Here is a 17,778-nt window from a genome sequence, read left to right as displayed (position 1 = left end):
TCAGGGCGTGATTCCAGAGTCCTGGGATTGAGCCCCACATCGGGCTCCTCCGCTGGGAGCCTGCTTCTTCCTCTCCCACTCCCCCTGCTTGTGTTCCCTCTCTCGCTGGCTGTCTCTCTCTCTGTCATATAAATAAATAAAATCTTAAAAAAAAAAAGGATGCATTTTAGAGAACACATTTTGTAAAATATTGGTGTCGCTACTAGCTGTATCTGATACAGAATGCCAACTTGATTCCTCCTAGTAGTAAGAATTGTTGTCAGAGTAGCATCTTGCATGTAAACTTTAACTTCTAATTATGTAAAATGTTAATAGAAGAATGATAATTGTTTTTATAGATTACCAGGGCCAAAAATAATGTATAAGATTTTTTTTTTGTATTTTTTTTCATAAAAGGATTTACTTAGTTCAAATGTACCATGTCCATCTGTTCATTTGGTCTTTGCTGTTGCTCTTATTAAAAGTAGCTTCCCTGCTTTAGAAATAACTATTGCTTTTAGAGGCTACTTTACTTCCAAAGTGAAAATGCTTTAATTTTCTGTTTTTGGTTAGTCTTAAGTGGAAATTTGTGGTTATTGAAATCAGATGCAAATGAGGAATGAAGTACGAAGAAAGTATTTAGGAATTTGGGAAGTAAGTGCCAAGAGTTATTCATTTGCTTAGCTACAGATGTTGGTTTTATATGTCTACATTATAAATTTAGTTTTCAAGAATGAATCGTTTGTACTTTACCAATATGCTGCCATCTGTCTTAGGGTCTAATGAGTGAAAATTTTAAATATGCGGAGTTACATCTGTAATGTTTATCACTTACAGTTTCAGTTTTCAGGTTTATTTCTTATTACTCTTTCACTCTGTTAACTGGTATAGAAAAGAAGATTAAAATTTTAAGAGAGAGACATTGTGTATCATTTAGATATCAGTAATCTTATATTTAATTTTTATGCTTTTTCTCTCCAAACAGAGATTGCAAACTGGTATCTTATATAGTATTTTTTAACACATTTAAATTTGTTGCCAATATTTAAAAATCTGGGGAATTCCCATAAAAATATTGACTTTTTTCTTTTGCAAATGTGAAGTATCTGGCTTTACTTGTCTTATGTGCTTACAAAATAACAATCATTTGCACCTTTTAAGTGGGTTTCCAGGTCTTAAACCTGACCTATTACCTTCATTATCCTTGCCTGCTTCTCTAGTCATTTGAGTTTGTTTGGAAAGACAAGCATGATTGTAGGAAATCCAAAAATAAGTCGAGTTTTCCTTTATTTGTCACTTATCAAACTAGTTTGGATATAAAACATCAGCATAATATGTAACAGTTTATCAGGTTTATTATTTAAACAACCAGAGACTTGTTAACACCTCATTTCAAATGGATATTATCAAGGTGAGAATTTGTCTCCAAAACTTTTGCCACCCCCAAATACCCAAATTTTCATCTGGATCTCCTGTTATCTTTTCCATTCTTATTAAGTTTTGAAGTTTACACTCTACTTAGGATGACCATTTATCATATCACAAAAGTAAACCAGTGTTCTTAGAGCTCCTTGTCTTGTAAGATGTTTCAATTATCTGTTGCCACCTAACCAGTCACTCCAATGCTTTATAGATTATAACAAATAAGTATTTTATTATTTCTCATTGTTATTGTAGGTTATGAATTCAGGAGGTGCTTACTCGGGCATTGCTAATTCAGGGTTTCAGTCAGATGGTGGCTATAGAGTTGAAGTAGCAGGGCTTTAGAACAGCTTGGGGCTGGCCGAGAATCTTATTCTCTTCATATAGTCTCAGGATTTCTACATATATGGTCTTTTTACCTGGGCTAGTTTGAGTTTCTTCACAGCATGGTGGCCTCAGGTTAAGTAGACTACTTAAAACAGGGCTACCATGTGAGTATTTCGGGAAGTAAGGTGAAAGCTGAATCTCCTTTTTATGACCTATCCTAGGAAGTCACATAATGTAATTTACACATTCTTTTTTGTTTGAAACAGATTCTACTTGTCAATGGAAGGAGTATCAGAATACATTGTAAGAAGAGCATATAAGATGGGGGATATTGCTATGACCATTTTTGAAAAACACAGGAGGTCATAATATCTTTGCTCTTATAACTCCTTATTTTTTCTTTTTATTTGGACTTTATAAAATTCAGGCTCATTAAAATCGATTCGATATATATTATATGTGTCTTACAGAATACCGTATTTCCGTTATCTGGCAAACTTATATACCGGAAACATATATAATAAAAAGTAAATCTCCAAGCAACTAGATTAGAAAGTAACACAACTAAGTTAGGCTTAATTTACAGAATAGAATTTATAGATTAGAGTATATGTTCTAATACAAAGCATGAGTTTAGAAATTGCATATCCTAGGGTAAAAATCTCAGCTTCACTGCCTCACAGCTTTGTTGCCTTGAGCAATTTTTTAAACCCTTTGGAACCTCAATTTCCTTGTCTGTAAAATGTAGGATAATGATACCTCCCATTCTTTTCATGATACCTCCCAGTCTTTTCATGATATTTAAGTAAAATAAAACATGACCTACTAGGAGCTCTGTCAGTTTTTAATCCTCCTCCCATATCACTGTACCAATCTGAAGTTAATGCATCATTTTTTCTAAGTCCTAGAGCTGCAGACTTCCTTTACATCTCCTATTGGTCTCTGATCATTAGTCTCCTAGCATCCCTGGACTTCCTGCTTCCATCCTGAGATCTTTCTGTTTCAGGCATAATCAAGAATTCAGGGATTGAATATTATTTTTAATCTTTCTAATAACCAGTTAGTTTCTTGTTTACTTGGAAGTATGAAAACTTGAACTATCATTTTAATTTAAACTTTAGCTATAAAATTAATGTTGATGTTTACTAGTGTATTTTGTTGAATGTGTAATTTTGACAATATAAAAAAAAGGCCAGGGGTATCAACTGTCAGCCCATGTAAGAATGAAACCTTATATGTGTCTTTTCTATAGTTTGATTCTAAAAGTATTTGCTATGCTTAATGAATAACTCTGTGCTTAAATTTGATGCTGAAGTAAATATTGATAAATGAATGTCAACAAATAATTTATCAATATTCACTGAACATTGAGGTTTATCAGTATTCAGTGAATACTGATAAATCTCACATGTTCTCGTAGGATGTTACTGAGAATTATGTAAGTGAAGTTGTGGAACTATGTTCTTTTCACTCCAAATAATTGTTTTTTGTTTATAATTATGTCAAAACTCAACAGTATAGTAAACATAATTATCTTCCCCCCCCCATTTTACTTTTTAAATTGTCAACATTGTCAGATATCTTATATTTCCATAGGTCCAGCTTTTTATTTTTTGTAGGATAGGTTCCTATAATGTGTTAAACCATCAGTTTGGTGAACTTCCTGCATTGTAGCTCAGTTTAATTTTTTTAAAGCTGTATTGAAAAACCACCTGCATTACATTATTATTATTATTATCATTATTTTTAATAAAAGACTTTTTAGTATTATATCTTTCTTTGTGACTCCCTAGCCCACATTTAGAATTTTAATAGAAGGAATAAATGATAAGTAATACTGACTTTAACTGAAAGGTTAACAAACCTTTAATGCTTAAGCTTTTCGTAAAAGAACTTAAATGATGGACCTTAAAAAACTAATATAAAGGAAGTTTTTGTCTCCTTTCTTACACCTAATTTTATTTTGAAGATTATGAAAAATCAAGTTGCTTTAAATCCTTACTTCGTCTTCACATGAGGCTTTTGCATGACTGAAATACCTGTAATTACTGGGTAATTTTTGTCATAGTTGACTTCAAGGTATAACTATAATAATCATCAAGTAAATTCTTGGTGAGCAGCTGTATAAGACCAGTTTAACAGCTGGGGTTAACTCAACACAGACTGTAAGAGTTAAACTTAATCATGAGGCAAGGTATGTTAAAGTCATTAAGGACTTCATACTGGGCATTTCTGAAATACTTAAAAAATTCAATCCAATAGTTGGATTTTTGTTTTATCTCAAATATTTCTTTAAATGTTTAAAGAAAGAATGAGGACAAGTATCGTTTTAATATAACAAAGACACAAATATGGGAGTAAAATCCAAAGTTTACTCGTTAAAAAAAAATCAAGTATATTCTGATGTCACTGTTTAGGCCACTATGGTAAGTAGGAAAGAAAAAATATATACAAATTATTATGGTATAATATGGACTCGGAAAAATCCCGAGGTTATTTTTCTTGAATTTCTTCTTGAATCATTTTTAAAAATAATTTATGCTTGAAACTTTTTTCCAATGAAAATATTTTCTTATTGTTATATAACACTAATATATATTTACAGCAAAGGGATGTCTATTTTTAGAGGTATACACAAATTAATTGAAGTAGTGAATTTTTTAAAGATATATTTTATAGAACTGTAAATATACTATTCACCAAACTATAATAAAGGAAGGCTCACCAAATTGACAGTCCAAAAATATTGCAAGAAGGCTCTATACTTGGTACTATCGGAACTGGAATATACTCTTAAAGCTGCAAGGAACTTCATTCTCCGTCATCTAGTCCAGTCTCCTCATTCTAGAAATCTGAAATCTGAGACAAGTTAAGAGACTTATTTAGAGACACTGGTTAGTGGTGGAGCTGAAACTAGAACTTAAAATTCACCCAGTATTTTTTCATATGCTGATAAATTTACCTGGAGTATGAACTCTGGGTAATTTGCCGACAGTTGATTGAGGCAACAGTTTAGTCAAAAATAATTTAGTTGTAAATAAATTTAGTTGTAAATAAGTTAATAAATGTTGGGTTTTGGATCATGAAATTTCTAGTGTACCATGGGGTGGTTTTGTCATCATTTTGAAGGACTTGTTTGGTTGGTTTTTCTGTATCTTAGTTTTTATAACTTTATTTTTAGCCAATTATTTAGAAATAACTGAAAAATTCCAGCAGAATTCAGAAATAACCAAAATGTCCAGCAGTTAGACCATGGCTGTATAAATGAAGCAGTTATAGTACTTTATGTAATCTGCGATTGTAGCATTTTTACTTTGACAATGTATAAGTATATACATTGACATTTATACATAAAGCTTTTATTTTGCAAATGTCCAGTCACCAGGTCACATTTTTATAACGCTTGCATAAACTGTATGTGCTATTTCAGAACCCAGGCTAATTTCTCTTAAGTACTAAGGGGCTGCCCTTGGTGCCCAGATGAAGAAAATTAGCAGTCTACCTTTATCCATGGAGAAGGTATGTTCCGTTCCAAGACTCCCTAGTGGATGCCTGAAACCCTGGATAGTATCGAATCCTATAAGTACTGTGTTTTTTCCTATACATACATCCTTATGATAAAGTTTATCTATAAATTAGGCGCAGTAAGAGATTACCAACAAGAATAATAAAATAGAACAATTATAACAGCATATTGTAATCAAGGTTATGTGAATATGGTCTTTCAAAATATCTTATTGTACTGTATTCACCCTTCTTGTGATGATATGTGAAGATCCAATGCCTACATGATGAGATGAAAGAGGTGAATGACATAGGCATTGTGGTGGAACATAAGGTACTATTGACCTTCTGGCGATATGGCAGGATCATCTGCTTCCTCAGTTGAACATGGTTAACTGAAATGGTGGATAAGGAAGGGACTACTTACTGTACTATAATATGTTATGACCTGTTAAATGTATATATGCTTATAATGCCTCATGTACATTATAGCTGGAAGTTGTAATCTTTCATAGTGAACACTGAGTATTTAAATGTCTTTTAGAGGAGTGTTTGGGTGGCTCAGTTGGTTAAGTGTCTGACTTGATTTTGGCTCAGGTGGTGATCTCAGGGTTGTGAGGTCAACCCAATGTGGAGCCTGCTTAAGATTCTCTCTCTCCCTGTGCTCCTACCTCGCTTCCTCTCTAAAAAAAACAATAAATGTCTTTTAGAACTTTTTAAGGAATCATTTTGAATTGTTTTGAATGTTTTTAATTTTAATAAAATGTTTCTATTTATTTGATCTATGCCTTTTATGAATAATCACATTTTAAAAGCACTGCCATTTATTTATATTTTTCTTTCTTACTAAATCTGGTGGTATTTTTGTTTCTACAGTTGAAGTAACACTCTTGTTTGGAATTATTATATTTTTTCGCAGTTTTAACTAATACAAGTTTGACCATTCATTTATCATTAAGCCAAGTAATTTCTTGATTTATCATTGTTTTCCTCTGTTTAAATTGCTCTATCTTTATACATGAATTGCTTAGACTAGGAAGATCTTTAACACTCTGGTATCTAAGGTATTAGGAAAGATAGAAAAGAATGACTGAGATACAGAGAATAATCTGTCTCACTCTGTATCCCTAAATAAATGAGTATACTTTATAATACCAAATTCTTGTCTCAAAAGGATATTGATTATTTCGCTTTAGTAGTGGTATAATTTTAAGCATCTGGAATTTTTTTTTTGTTTGTTTCTACTGAAGAGTAAGTCAAGTCACTTGTTTGCTTAAATTCATAGAAGTAGTGAATAATGCTGTGTTTAAAATGACATAGGCTGATAGTCTCCCTGTCAGAAGTGTTTGGTATGAGACTTTGAAAACTCTTGGTGTAAAATCATTCATACTTGTAGATAAACTTATCTTCCAAGTGAGTTTCAGCTGAATCAAGAGTAGTTTATGAAAATGGAAAATCTTTATGCTACATATATGCTCTGGCCTTTGGCCAGGGGCAGTTAAATCCTAGCCTTCTATATAATAATGAATGAAAGAAAAGGTAGAAATCCAGAAAATATAGCTGTAAATCTTTTTGTCATCATAAGAGAATTGGAATGTATGGGACTGTAATACATTTTAGAAATAACAAATTGGGGATATTTGGTGCATTAGCATTTATCTATAATCATCTTTGACTAGTACAAACTTTTAGAAGAAAGAAAATCAGAAAGTGGTTAGTAGGCAAAATACCTTATAGAGATCTTCTCTTTACCTCAAGTTCCCTAATGTTGAATTGTTGGATGGATAGTTAATGACATCTGGAATCTTAAAAGACATTACAGTTAAGATATTATAAATTAATTTTTAGGTAAAATTCTGACAGAATTATGGAAGCCTTTATAAGACTTATAGATGATTATATTTTAAAATATTTTAAAGTTATTACAGATGGATTTTAGAATCTCTGCTTGCTTTCCAACTGACTTTTAAAATTGATATATATTACAAAGTGGTATGTGATTTTTGATCCTAACGTAGTAGCAGTAGTAGTAGTAGTAGTAGTAGTAGTAGTAGTAGCAGCAGCAGCAGCAGCAGCAACAGCAGTAAGGGCAGCTAACACTATTGAATACTTACTAGATGTGAATCATTACGCTGTGGGCTGCACTTGCATTAACTAATTTAATACTCATAAAAACCCTGTGAGGAGGTTTTGTAGAGATGAAGTTGAGGCATAGAGGCATTAATTTAAGGTCATACTACAAATAAGTAGTAGAACCACGCTTTGGACTAAGGCAGTTTGGTTCTAGCATTGATGCTCCTACCTACGTACATTACACTTCATTAATATTTGTTGGTGTCATCCTAAAAGGAGTTTGTTTTGCAGAGTTGCAGCTTAGGAGAGGGGGTTAATAATTAAGAGTATCTTAAATGTTTTTAAAAATATGATTGAGACTAAGACTTTATTTTTTCTTGAGCACGTGGAACTAGGTGCAATTTAAAGTTAGCAATTAGGGTGCATTGTCTATGATTGCCCTCATTGACTGGGGTTTTCTCCTATATTTGAAATTTCATTATTTTGAATGTTTTCATGTTGATTAAGAACATTGCTTTAGAAGTACTGTTAACTTAAATCCTCCAAAATGATGAAACTTGGTAGTACATACTTTTGGAAATTAGTACCTATTTTGCTCAATCACTAGTAATGTCTCTTTTTTATAAAAATATAGTGTTGTAGACACATAATCAGATTTAGTGTTTGGTTTGCTAGAGTTGCAATGCTCTATACTATCCAGTTGAGGGCAGCTATTTACTGATTAAAAAAACGAGTTGAATTAGAATGTCATTATGTGTTTGCCAGAACTTGGTTATCTACAAATAGCCCTAGTTTTTATTCCTATTATCATCATAAATAATTTCTTGAAAATGAAAAACTAATTCTACTTCATATTTTATGCCCTCTTACAAGCAGGGGAAAGAACATTGTTCATTTTAGTTTTAATTTTCTCAGTCCAATTTTTTTTAGTCCCCAATTTTTTTTTTCTCTCTTTTTAGGATCAGACTCCAACTTGATTAGAGAGCTTCATATCTTCCTCATCTTTAAACTATCTGCATGTAAATACATGTAACTATAAAGTTCTTTGAGGGCTTTAAAACATAAAATTAGAATTTTCAGTATGTTATCTCTATTACTGGATTAAGTGAAAGTTAAGTTTGGAGTTGATCTGTTTCATTTATTTTTCTGTGCAGAATGAATACGTTAAACTCGTGGAATGTAGTATGTTCTTCTAATTTTTCTGCATTGAAATAACACATAGTTTAAATTATATCTTCTTTGTGGTTCAGAGAAAGGAATTTTGAAGGTTTAATTAACTGATTTCAAAGATAGCACTGAGAATTTTTTTGAGAATAAAGAATGTCCGTCTACATAAAACTATATGTAATATTAATGAAGTAGAGCTAATTATTACTTGGAGAGGGGGATTCCATGGGAGCTTCTGCCACAAAGGGATTTTTCTAATAAGGAGTAAAGATGCAATATGATTTGTGGGGCGCCTAGCCGTTAAGCGTCTGCCTTAGGCTCAGGTCATGATCCCAGGGTCCTGGGATCGAGCCCTGCATTGGGCTCCCTGCTCAGCGGGAAGCCTGCTTCTCCCTCTCACACTCCTCTTGCTTGTGTTCCCTCTCTCGCTGTCTCTCTCTGTCAAATAAATAAATAAAATCTTTAAAAAAAAAAAGATGCAATATGATTTGAGATTATGTTACACTAAAAAAAAGTGTTAAGAAATAGAGCATCAGAACAGGTGCTGAGACTAGAATGGGGCTGGAGATGTTAAGCGTGTCCCCCCACCCCCCTTAAGTGGGGCTGTACACATGGTGATCTTAGATAACAGACTCACCTTGGCTTTTTTTTTCTTTACCATATCAAATTAAAGATTTCCAGTATACTTTCTTCTATCCCTAGGTCTTTGATGTGTGTTTGTTTATTTGTTTTGTTTTTTTGGTGTTCATGGTTTGTAATTGTTTACTTTTTTATTAAAATAATTTTTTATTGTGATTAAATATCCATAGCATAAAATTTATCATTTTAACTGTATTTAAATGTACAGTTCACTGGCTTTAAATACATTCACAATGTTGTGCAACCATCACTATTCATCTCCAGAACACTTTCATCTTTTCCAACTCTTATAGCCATTAAACACTAACTTTCTCGTCCTTTCTCGCAGTTGCTGCTGGCAGCCACCATTCTAGTTTCTGTCTCCATGAAATTATGCTAGGTACCTCATGTAAGTGAGGTACATTTGTCCTTTTTTGACTGACTTACTTCGCTTAACCATTACGTCTTCAGGGTTCATCCATGTTGTAGCATGTGTCAGAATTTCCTTCCTTTATAAGGTTAAATAGTATTGTGTTTATGTATTTTGTTTGCCCATTCATCTGTCAGTGGTTACTTGGGTTGCTTCCATCTCTTGGCTGGTGTGAATATGTTGCTGTGAACATGGATGTATGAATATCTGTTTGGCCCTGCTTTCAGTTCTTTTTTGGGAAGTGTATACCCCAAAGTGGAATTGCTGGATCATGTAATTTTTTGAGGAACCGCCATACTATTTTCCACAGGAGCTACCTACATTTTATGTTCCCACCAACGATGCACAAGTGTTCCAATTTTTCCGTATCCTTGCTAACACTTGTTATTTGGTGTGTATTTGTGTGTGTGTATTTGTTTTATTTTTATTTTTTTGTTTTGTTTTTAAATAATAGCCATCCTAATGTTGGTTCATTCTGGTTTTGATTTGCAGTTCCCTAATGAGTAGTGATATTGAGCATCTTGACATGTGCTTATTGGTCATTTGTATATTTTCTTTGGAGAAATTTGGTTGTTTACTTTTTGTATAATTAAAAATGTCCTCTCTGATAATGATTTTGCTTTTTTTTTTTTTTTAAAGTGGCTTGAACTCATGGGGCTTGGCCTCATGACCTTGAGATCAAGACTTGATCTGAGATCAAGAGTCGGACGCTTAACCGACTGAGCCACCCAGGCACCCCAATGATTTTGCATTTTTGACTATGTTTTAAATTATGGTATAAAAGGAAAGTGTACTTTAATAAAGTGCACGTTGGTGGTATTGGGAGTATTTCTAGTATATGGATTGGCTTCCCAGTAGCCCACTTTATATTTGGTAAGACAGATCTTTCCAAAGTAAAAAAAGAAATAACTCATTTCTGACATTCTCCTTTCTCATTCTCTCCATAGCACATTCTAAGTTTCCCTTATAGAGATCAATAAAAGCTATTGGAAGGAGAGATAACTGAGTGACTGGCTTTTGGAAGAGGACAATACAATGGAAGGAGAGAACAAACTAGTTAACCAAGCATTGTGAAAACAGACGGTTCACATCCATTACTTACCATCTATCAAAACTACTTTCCATTAATTCTTACACTGAGCTTTTTTTCTTATCATCTTCATAACAGTCTAGTTCATCGGTTTCAATATGAAGTGTAGTATTAAGTAACATTGGCATAAGTGTTTAATTTAGGAAATTATTTGAGGTAATGCTGGAAAGGTTAGTTTGGAGCCACTCCGAGGAGAATCTTCATCTCCATATTGTATCTTAGGCATTGAGGAACCATCGAAAGTTTTTGAGGAGTGGATTGTACACCATAGTCTCTCTGTGCATTTTAGGAAGATATTTCTGACCATAGTATGTTAGAGAAATTAGGCACTAAGGATTTGCGATGAACTGGTTAGCAATTATTTTACTATAATTATTTCCCATCACAGGCTACATTTATAAATACCTGGGGTTTTAAAAAAATATATCTTTAATCACATGACTTATACTTTCAAGTGGAATCACTGAGTTTTTGAGAATTCTAGAGATTGAACTGACATTTGCAAACAACTAAAATGTCTACTGATAAGATTAATGTGAAGGCTATTAATAGCTTTAGAGAGATAGAGTCGATTTAGTGTCTTAGTAGGAGATAAAGAATGGTATGTATGGAAAAGGAAAAGAGAACATGCTTAAGACGATCAGTTGAAAATATGGTGCTCATTCTGAATATACCTAAGAACAAATGTGTATATATGTTTTTTGAGCATGCATAAATACTGTCCTTAACTTTGAAGCACATTTCAAAACATTCCTAAAAGATTAATGCTGATATTTGGGTAAGGAAGACTCAAGATATTTAAGAGAAAATACAATGTTTATTTTTGGGGATTTTTGTAAAGAAAACTTTACTTTCACTTTCTAGGGAGTTACCTGGGTTAGTAGTTGGAGAAGTTTAAAAGAGACCCTACAGCATTGCCCTGCGTTGGCTGCATTCACATTACTGACTTTGTATGGGAGGTTCACCAGCTGTTTGACTGGCAGGAGCAGGAGCTTTCACTTCAGTAGTTTATAATTCCTGGCTATTCTAGGATAGTTTGCACTTCACCAAGCCTCAGACAGGTCAGGACATTTGGTAGGAGAAGGTTGAAAGACAAAAGCAGCAGGCCTTGGGTTCTCAGCCTTTTTTGTTTTTTAATTAGAAAATTATATTTTAATTTGGTGGTTAGAATTTTTAGTAATGTGCCTGTATTACATGTAGAAAGTATTCATCAACCAAGAGGAGTTTTAAAATGTCAAAACCAGGAAAGGCTACTTTAAACCATGGCTTGGTTCCTGTTGATCTTAAAAGTGCAAAAGAGCCTCTGCCACATCAAACTGTGATGAAGATATTTAGCATTAGCATCATTGCCCAAGGCCTCCCCTTTTGTCGAAGACGGGTAAGTTTTGCATTTGAAAAATAGGAATATTTATTTAAATGAAGTACTTCTGTTTCCTTTAGTGAGGAAACGCTTCAGATTTCAATTAATATTTATAAATAAAATTATCAGTGCATTATGTAGCCAGATAAAACTTATATAAATGGTAGTTATACTAGTATAATAAGAAGCCTAGAGAGCAAGGTTACCCAATCCACCTTTTTTTCTCTCATTTATTTTTCATGATATTAGAATCCTTCAAATTTATTTAAAATTGGTAAATGTAAAAACTATGTTTTAAAATACGTAAGCAAATACTACAACCCCAAATTTGTAGTTTTTATTCTGTGGGAAAAGCAAGAAGCTGGTGGTATTCTTCTTATACATGGGAATTACAGTATTCAGCTCTCTGAGTATTCCAAGTTCCCTAGATTTATCTGGCCCTTAGAGCTGTATTATTTTAAATTGCTCTTTCCTTAATTCAAACGTAATGTAATAGGGACTTTACTTTTTGCTGTTATATAAAATAAAAATAGCATGCTATTGTGTGGCAGTTACGATAGAGTTTATATATAGACAATCCTGAACTAACAAACATTTTGTAGAACTTGTGCTAACGTATAATCAAATTATGGTCTGTTGGATGTTTTTCAGGATGACATTCTACTCTCTCTCACCAAGTTCTGACCCTGTTAATATTAGCAGTTTTATTGTATTTTTTGAGTTAACTTGGTATTGCTAGTTTGAATTATTAACTAGAGTGATATATTTTTAGATCTAAAATATGTTTATGATCCTAAACACATTAAACCAAAAATCCCCAGAAAAACCTGAGATTAAGTGGGTATTTGCATGTAATAGTGCAATTAATGTTTAGTTCCCTTAAAAAAAATAATAAAGGGGAAATATTCTACTAAACAAATAGATCAACACACAACACCTGAAAAGTATTTTTTGTCCTTAGTGAAAAGAATATTACTTAACCTTTGTAAAAATATGTTTACTAATTATCTTAGTTCCCTTTGAGTAGTTTCCACTTCCACTCCAAACAAGTGGTAGCCATGTTGAAAAACATTTTTAGTGAGGTTTAAATAATACAGTTTCAGCATTGAATATGGGATACAAATATCTCCATCACCCTCTAATTTTCTGCTTTACTATGTTGTCAGAAAGTGTTTTGTCTTCTTTCACTTTGTCACTTTTATAACTTCTAAATGAGGTCACTGTTCTGATTTAAGCATTTACACAGAGACCTCTAATAGCTTTGAAGTCATTAATAAACTAATCTATTATTTTAACGCTTCTATAAAAGAAAATACCAACACAAGTAAATTTTTAAAGAGAGAAAAAGAAGTGTGGGGTTTTTTAAATCAAAGGATTAAGATATTAACAATCAAGGTAATCTTGTTCTTTGTTGTTGAGTATTTCTAATAAATTCTTAGGTACAATATATGGTAGATCACTTCATTATATCACAATGTATGTTTTCTACCTTTATTTTCTAACATGTACATGAAATTTAAAAGGCTCAGGAGCAGATTCTATTTGAAAAATTAATAGAAAACTTCAAGGCTTTCCCTGAGGGCTTCCTAGGGTCACTATGCAGCTTGACTTTTCTAGGTTACTATGTTATGTTAATTTATAGCCTTGCATTTATAGTAACAGAAGAGAACTAAATTCGTAAAATAAAAATCATACGAGAAAGTTTTTTGGGAAGATAGCTAAAAACACCTTCAGTTTTAGACTGCCTGCCTGCAACTTACTATTGCATAACTCATTGACTCTGAGTACTAGAAATATTAGAGGGATCGTGTAATTATATCCCCTCGCCTTTCATGACTGGTTATTTAGATAGTTTTTGACTGGTTTGCACATTCTTTGTTATTTAATTTATTAACTTTCCTTTGGCAAATTGATAGTAAACATTTTTAAAATATTATTTTTCTTTATCAAAGATTTAAGGAAGACTTTTGGTATGGTATGTAATTAATCATATTTTATGTGTAACATCCAGTGTATCTCTTAAACTAGGTATATTTTGCTTTCAAGCAGATCGTTCTGCACTGACAACAAAGTACACAAAGCAGATCGATTTCTGTATTTCGTAGGCCATTTTTTTCTTCCAAGTAGTGAGCTAATGTGCACTACAGTGATCTCTTATAAGACCGTAGCAGTCTTGACCTATTAAAATTTGGAAAACATGATATTGTCCCTCCATCCCTCATAGATGTTGAGCCACTTGATGTTTGCACATAAAATAACTTCAAAAATTGTGAAAAATCCTTTAGTTGCTATAACTACTTCAAATTATATCTCTTGAAATGTTTTCAGAAAATTTATTTACCTACTATTAAGTGTAATATTGGTACTGGTAGTCGAATTTATTATTATATAAATTATTCTGGTCTCTCATCAGAGGTACTTTGGACTTAATACTAACATAGAGTAACTGTTAACCAGTTAGTGTAAATCAAAATGTTTTTAGTATTAAGGTACTCATTATTTATTTACATTGGCTTGGGCATTCTTGCCTAAGAACTTGTTAAACCTGGAACTTGTTGAAAATGTAGAATCATGGGGCGCCTGGGTTGGCTCAGTTGGTTAAGCGTCCAGCTCTTGATTTCGGCTCAGATCATGATCTCAGGATCGTGGAATAGAGCCCCTGTCAGGCTCCACAATCTAGGATTCTCTTTCTCCCTCACCCTCTGCCCCTCCGCCTGGTTGCTTACACTCTCTAAATCAATCAGTCAATCAATCAATCTTAAAAAATGTAGAATCCTGGGTTCCCTGTTTTGTATAGTCTTATGTAAGAGATCTGGTTTAAGGTTCAGGGATCCATATATATTTTTAAAAGTCCTATAGGTAATTGAATCAGGAAAATTTGAGAATACTAGTTGAGTACATAACTTTTTATTTTAGAAGAACTGACTGTCCTTTAGAGGAAAAGAAATTTTACAGGAAAAAAAAACTTATTTAATCTATAAAATCACTGGAAATTTTCAGTTTTCTTTGAAATTGGAATGCCTAATTATGGTAATACTGTGGTAATGTTGCCTAATTATGGTAATGCTATATTTCTTAAATCCTAAGGTACATTATTTTCTCACATTTTAAACATATTTAAGAAATAGTAAGAAATTTTCTTTAAATTATCTTTAAACATTTCTTAAATATGCTTAAAATGCGAGAAAATAATGTACCTTAGATACATTTTGATGGAATTTTATAGTTTATCTGGCAGCATTTTTTTCTTTTTAGAGATAAGAGAAATAACATCTTACAACTAATAATAGGAAGAAAATGTACTTCAGTGCTTAAATCTCATTTCTTAACTCATTTTGTTTGTGCAATTTTTAAGCATTTACAATATTCTCATAAAGTTACTCTTCAGTGTTACTATTTTGGTAGAAATTTCCAGATGACACGCAAAGGACAATGGTTTATGTGGGCTTTCAAAATATCTGACTCTGCTGGTTTATGGACAAAATATTGTTTTGAGAGTGCCGTATATATTCCTGGGCTTGAACCGTGTACCGATTGTGTAGCATAAGTATTGGCAGCACAGCTAAGAGAGTGGTGGAGAACTGCTGGTGGGATAGTGGGGTGGTGAGGTAGGGTCAGTATGGGACAAAGACTTGTTCTCCTGAGAAACAAGAGCTCCAGCAATAATGAAATTATGACTGGGATTTCTGATAGTTGAAAACAGTTGTGTAGGAATTATGTTCATATCAAGTTCTATTTAAAATACCACATTTAAAATAATTTTTCTTTAAAGTGAAAGTAGAAATAAAATTAAACTAGAATATTTGTGTCTATTGAGAAAATGTTAATGTCATTCCTGTGTATTGTTATCATTGCAGGTTAGCTTAAGTCAAACTTTCTGCAAAGGGCCAATAAATATTTTAGGCTTTGTGGACCCTATAGTTGCCGTTAGAACTACTCATCTCTGCCATTGGAGTATGAAAGCAGCTTATAGACAATACTTAAATGAATGGGTGAATGGACACGACGGTGTTTTAATAAATCTTAACCTACAAAAGAGTGAAATCTAGATTTGTGTGATTATAATGATACTACAGTAAATCTTGTGCATTTATCTTTTTGCTTGTATGTAAGTTTCAGCTCATGGGAAATTTTTAGAATGAGATTGTTAGTTAAAGCCTTAAATCTTACATTTCCTTTTAAACTGTCATCCTCTCTTCTAATTCTTCTGTAGTTATGTAGAAAAAGATCTTTGTGTGGCTAACTGCTAGAATTTTAGCATACTGCTTATTATTTCTCTTCTCAATATACAATATTAGTATAATAAAGCTATTAATAATTGCCATCTTTTTAAAAGAACCCACTATGTATTCTAGGCACTGGTTTAGTTGTTTTGTATATTTTAACCCACTTAATGCTTTAAATGACTTAAATGTTTGTTAAGTACTTTAAATTAGGTATTCTCTCCATTCAGTAGACTAGAAAACAGAGGCTCAAACCAGCTAATCTTCCCCAGTTTTCTTGGTGAATAGTAAAGCTGGGATTTAGCCACAGAGCTCACTAATGCTGCAGCTAATAGCAGTAGTCATTCTCTTTATACATTTTGTTTTCATGTGAACTTAACACTTTTCAACTACTATTAGTATTTTGGAGGGTAAGCCGGAGAGCTATCATTGTTGACATTGTTTCTGTGAGAAAATAGATTCAAAGATTAAAACAAGCAACTTACAAATAACTTTTGATAGCATAGAGCATTTATAAATACAGGGTTTTTGGTGTAATCTAAGATGTTTCACTTATAAAGTTATCCTACAGATTATGCAATAATTATAGTAAAAAAAACTGGAAGTATTTGAACAGTATGCATGTTTGTCTGTTGTCTTTGTAAGCTGAGGGATGATGCTTGTTAAAAAATTATTCGTGACACTTGTTAAAATGGCAAGATACACTGTTCAGGGGTACTGTGGTGATATAGGTATAGGGACTACTACAAAGGGGTTTTGTAGCAGGGGAGCGAGATCGGGCTCAACTCCAAATACAGCAAAGACAAGTGAGAACTTACAGCCAAGGAACAGTTTGGGGGGGTCAGTGGGTGGAAAATTACTAAGAGGGAACATTGGTAGGGGGGATTCTGGCTAAACCAGTTTAACCAAGGTGGTCAGATATCACGTGGAGGATGATTAAGGATGAGAAACCCAGCAGTTATGGAAGGTCGTCAGATACCAAAATTGGGAGGATTCTGGTTAAACTGAGTGGGATTCTTGCTCTTGACAACATGCCCAAGGACAGGGCCTAGTTGAAAAAGAGCTCAGCGGAGCCTATCTAGAGTTTGGGCAAGAAAAGAATCTTTGTCAGACCTCAGGGTCTGTGTTTGGCAGGCAGCAACTGAGAGCAGCTTGTCTGGACAGATTAGCCATCCTCACACTGCAGTGCAGTATCATTCTCATCAGTTTGCTCAACCAGCACTTTGGACAATGAGGACAGGCATTTACAACAGCAGTGTACATCTTTTAGCTTCAGTGCTGTTTTGAGTTTAAGTTTTTTCTTCATTGTTGAGTTATTGAAGATACTAGACAAACCTGTATTCAAACTTTTAACCTCATTCAGGCATAATCTAAGTAGCCAGGTTTTTGTATGTATAATATTCAGTTAGTTTAAGCAGTATATAATTTTAATCTATTATGCTGCTCCTTTCATAGACTATTGACCAGTCTTTTAGTACCTTTTCAGCAAAGGTCTGCCAGTTTTGTCAAATAGTTGTATTACCTCTGTTTAAAAAAAAAAAAAAAAACATGTCTAATTATTTACCCTACAATAAGTTGCATTTGT

At 33.0% G+C, this 17,778-nt stretch overlaps 1 protein-coding gene across 5 annotated transcripts in view; it reads left to right on the top strand.

The window, feature by feature from the left end:
- The window catches only part of FBXW7 (F-box and WD repeat domain containing 7), a 230,297-nt gene that overhangs the window by 156,983 nt on the left and 55,536 nt on the right, over positions 1 to 17,778 (top strand). Inside the window, exon 1 of one of the 5 annotated variants that reach the window (XM_026499479.4) lies at positions 4,402 to 11,988. The exons of the other annotated variants lie outside the window; for them this stretch is intronic. Within the exon in view, the coding sequence (XP_026355264.1) occupies positions 11,842 to 11,988 (147 nt within the window). The 5' untranslated portion in view covers positions 4,402 to 11,841. Of the gene's footprint in view, positions 1 to 4,401; positions 11,989 to 17,778 lie in introns of those variants that run through there. 5 annotated transcript variants of the gene reach the window in all.

This window comes from Ursus arctos, unplaced genomic scaffold (assembly GCF_023065955.2).
Source record: "Ursus arctos isolate Adak ecotype North America unplaced genomic scaffold, UrsArc2.0 scaffold_11, whole genome shotgun sequence".
Lineage (NCBI taxonomy): Eukaryota > Metazoa > Chordata > Mammalia > Carnivora > Ursidae > Ursus > Ursus arctos.
Note: the sequence above shows the minus strand (reverse complement) of the source record. Positions and strands in the feature narration are given on the sequence as shown.